The 4284-nt window shown below is 62.4% G+C and overlaps 1 protein-coding gene across 1 annotated transcript in view; it reads right to left on the reverse strand.

Moving 5' to 3' along the window:
* Positions 1-1376: 1376 nt before the first annotated feature.
* Positions 1377-4284, reverse strand: part of LOC106898894 (zinc finger protein 271-like) — a 7086-nt gene continuing 4178 nt past the window's right edge. The window contains exons 2-3 of the mRNA XM_014960474.1: positions 3801-4254; positions 1377-3430 (exon numbers count right to left, since the gene is read on the reverse strand). Coding sequence (XP_014815960.1) covers positions 1521-3430; positions 3801-4254 — 2364 coding nt within the window. The 3' untranslated portion in view covers positions 1377-1520. The remainder of the gene's footprint in view (positions 3431-3800; positions 4255-4284) is intronic.

A 4284-nucleotide genomic window follows, 5' to 3' on the forward strand; every position in this document is an offset into this window, starting at 1 on the left:
ACCTCCCCGCCCCGGCCACGCCCACCCCCTCCCTCAGCCAATGGCGTCGGGGGGTTGTCCATCCCCACCCTTCCCCCGCCGTGGGGAGAAGCTCCGCCCCCCGGGGGTGCCCCACCACGGGGAGGTTCTCCGTGGGGTTCTCCACCTTGAGGTTCTCCATGGGGTTCTCCAACTTGGGGTTCTCCTCCATGGGGTGCCCCACCTTGAGGTTCTCCATGGGGTTCTCCAACTTGAGGTTCTCCTCCATGAGGTTCTCCTCCGTGGGGTTCTCCAACTTGGGGTGCCCCACCTTGGGGTTCTCCACCTTGGGGTTCTTCATGGGGTCTTCCTCCATGGGGTTCTCCACCTTGAGGTTCTCCTCCATGGGGTTCTCCTCCACGGGGTCCTACTCCATGGGGTGCCCCACCTTGGACCTCCTGGTCTTGGGGTTCTCCTCCATCGTCTCCAAGCCCCGTTGACCCCCAACCATCTTGGGCTTCAGGTGCCCCTCCAACACCTCCAACCTTGGTTGACCCTCCAATATCTCCAAGCTTGGTTGACCTACTAAGCCCGGTTGACCCTCCAATCCTGGTTGACCTCCCAAGCCTGGTTGACCCTCAAAGCCTGGTTGACCCTCAAAGCCTGGTTGACCCTCCAACGTCTTTAAGCCTGGTTGACCCTCCAAGCCTGGTTGACCTTCCAAGCTTGGTTGACCCTCCAATGTCTTCAAGCCTGGTTGACCGTCGAAGCCTGGTTCTCCTTCCAACGGGGTTCTCCTCCATGGGGTGCCCCACCTTGAGGTTCTCCATGGGGTTCTCCAACTTGAGGTTCTCCTCCATGAGGTTCTCCTCCGTGGGGTTCTCCAACTTGGGGTGCCCCACCTTGGGGTTCTCCACCTTGGGGTTCTTCATGGGGTCTTCCTCCATGGGGTTCTCCACCTTGAGGTTCTCCTCCATGGGGTTCTCCTCCACGGGGTCCTACTCCATGGGGTGCCCCACCTTGGACCTCCTGGTCTTGGGGTTCTCCTCCATCGTCTCCAAGCCCCGTTGACCCCCAACCATCTTGGGCTTCAGGTGCCCCTCCAACACCTCCAACCTTGGTTGACCCTCCAATATCTCCAAGCTTGGTTGACCTACTAAGCCCGGTTGACCCTCCAATCCTGGTTGACCTCCCAAGCCTGGTTGACCCTCAAAGCCTGGTTGACCCTCAAAGCCTGGTTGACCCTCCAACGTCTTTAAGCCTGGTTGACCCTCCAAGCCTGGTTGACCTTCCAAGCTTGGTTGACCCTCCAATGTCTTCAAGCCTGGTTGACCCTCCAAGCCTGGTTGACCCTCCAACGTCTTCAAGCCTGGTTGACCCTCCAAGCCTGGTTGACCTTCCAAGTTTGGTAGGTTCTCCTCCATGAGGTTCTCCTCCGTGGGGTTCTCCAACTTGGGGTGCCCCACCTTGGGGTTCTCCACCTTGGGGTTCTTCATGGGGTCTTCCTCCATGGGGTTCTCCACCTTGAGGTTCTCCTCCATGGGGTTCTCCTCCACGGGGTCCTACTCCATGGGGTGCCCCACCTTGGACCTCCTGGTCTTGGGGTTCTCCTCCATCGTCTCCAAGCCCCGTTGACCCCCAACCATCTTGGGCTTCAGGTGCCCCTCCAACACCTCCAACCTTGGTTGACCCTCCAATATCTCCAAGCTTGGTTGACCTACTAAGCCCGGTTGACCCTCCAATCCTGGTTGACCTCCCAAGCCTGGTTGACCCTCAAAGCCTGGTTGACCCTCAAAGCCTGGTTGACCCTCCAACGTCTTTAAGCCTGGTTGACCCTCCAAGCCTGGTTGACCTTCCAAGCTTGGTTGACCCTCCAATGTCTTCAAGCCTGGTTGACCCTCCAAGCCTGGTTGACCCTCCAACGTCTTCAAGCCTGGTTGACCCTCCAACCCTGGTTGACCCTCAAAGCCTGGTTGACCCTCCAACTTCTCCAAGCCTGGTTGACCTTCCAAGTTTGGTTGACCCTCAAAGCCTGGTTGACCCTCAAAGCCCAGTTGACCCCGGAGGAGCTTCAAGCCCAACCTCCCCTCCAACATCTCCAAGCTGGGTTGCCCTTCCCAGCCCATCTTCCCCGCCAGCTCCTGGGCCTCCTCCAGGTGGACCCTCTGGTGGGTGATGAGGTTGGAGCTCTGGCTGAAGCGGCGGCCGCAGACCCCGCAGCCGTAGGGCCTCTCCCCGGTGTGGGTCCGGCCGTGCTGCTCCAGGTGGGCGCTGCGGAGGAAGGTCCTCCCGCAGACCCCGCAGCCGTAGGGCCGCTCCCCGGTGTGGATGCGTTGGTGTCTCACCAAGGTGGAGCTCACCCCGAAGGTCTTGCCGCACTCCCCGCAGCGGTAGGGCCGTTCCCCGCCGTGGGTCCGGCGGTGGAGGACCAGGTTGGACCTCAAGGAGAACGCTTGGCCGCACACCCCGCAGGAGAAGGGACGTTCCTCGCCGTGGGTCCGGCGGTGACGGGTCAAGGCCGAGAAGAGCCCGAAGGCCCGGCCGCACTCCCCGCAGCGGTGGGGCTGGAGACCCAAGTGGAGACGCCGGTGCTTGGCCAAGGTGGCCCCGTGGCCGAAACGTTTGCCGCAGTCGCCGCAGGAGAAGGGCTTCTCCCCCGTGTGGCGCCGTTGGTGCTGGAGGAGCTCGGAGCTCTGGACGAAGACCTTGCCGCAGTCGCCGCAGGAGAAGGGCTTGTCCCCGCCGTGGGTCTTGACGTGCTTCAGCAGGTTGGAGCGGTGGGAGAAGGTCTTGCCGCACGTCCCGCAGCGGTGGGGGCGCTCCACGGGGGCGGAGACGCAGCGGGAGGTCTCCTCGGGGAGTTGGGTGGGGACGTCAGGATGGTGGCCACCATGGGCTTGGTGGTGGTTGAGGTGGTGGTCGCTCTGGTTGAAGGCGTTGGGCTTCTCCCCACCACCGCTGTGGGTCTGGAGGTGCTGGGGCAGGTTGGAGGTCTCCTCGGGGAGTTGGGCGGGGACGTCAGGATGGTGGCCACCACAGGCTTGGTGGTGCTCAAGGTGATGGTCACTCTGGTTGGAGGTCTTGCTCTGGTTGGGACACGTGTAGGGCTTCTCCCCACCTCTGCTGTGGGTCTGGAGGTCACCTGTGGGTCTGGAGGTTGGGTTGGAGGTCTCCTCAGGGACCTGGCTGCAGACGTCAGGATGGTGGCCACCATGGGCTTGGTGCTGGTTGAGGTGGTGGTCACTCTGGTTGGAGGTCTTGCTCTGGTTGGGACACGTGTAGGGCTTCTCTCCATCACCGCTGTGGGTCTGGAGGTGCTGGGTTGGGTTGGAGGTCCCTTGGGGGCATTGACCATGGACGTGAGGATGGTGGCCACCATGGGCTTGGTGGTGCTCCAGGTGGTTGGAGGTCTTGCTCTGGTTGGGACACGCATAGGGCTTCTCTCCACCACCGCTGTGGGTCTGGAGGTCACCTGTGGGTCTGCCCACCTCTGCTGTGGGTCTGGAGGTCACCTGTGGGTCTGGAGGTTGGGTTGGAGGTCTCCTCAGGGACCTGGCTGCAGACGTCAGGATGGTGGCCACCATGGGCTTGGTGCTGGTTGAGGTGGTGGTCACTCTGGTTGGAGGTCTTGCTCTGGTTGGGACACGTGTAGGGCTTCTCTCCATCACCGCTGTGGGTCTGGAGGTGCTGGGTTGGGTTGGAGGTCCCTTGGGGGCATTGACCATGGACGTGAGGATGGTGGCCACCATGGGCTTGGTGGTGCTCCAGGTGGTTGGAGGTCTTGCTCTGGTTGGGACACGCATAGGGCTTCTCTCCACCACCGCTGTGGGTCTGGAGGTCACCTGTGGGTCTGGAGGTTGGGTTGGAGGTCTCCTCGGGGAGCTGACCATGGACGTCAGGATGGTGGCCACCATGGCTTTGGTGGTGCTCCAGGAGGTGGTCATCCTGCTTGGAGGTCTTCTCACAACCATAGGGCTTCTCCCCACAACTGCTGTGGGTCTGGAGGTGGTGGGGCAGGTTGTGGGGCGGGGAGGAGACCTCCCCACGCTCCCCACAGCAGGGTTGGGCAGCCCCACGGCCACCGTGGCCACCGCGGTGACCCTCCAGGGCCGACCACCGGGGGAAGGACCGGCCGCACCGGCTGCAGATGTAGGGCAGGGGGGTGGCTGTGGGGAGAAATATGGGGCAGGGTGGGTTGGGGGGCAGCGTCGGGGAGACCCACGGCACCTTCTGCCCCACATGGAGAAGACTTGGGGGTCCCGGAGGCCTTGACCTCCATTTTACCCCCCATTTTGCCTCATTTCAGCCCAATTCAAGGGGTCCCGG

The sequence above is a fragment of the Calidris pugnax genome, unplaced genomic scaffold (assembly GCF_001431845.1).
Source record: "Calidris pugnax isolate Ruff unplaced genomic scaffold, ASM143184v1 scaffold568, whole genome shotgun sequence".
Taxonomy (NCBI): Eukaryota; Metazoa; Chordata; class Aves; order Charadriiformes; family Scolopacidae; genus Calidris; species Calidris pugnax.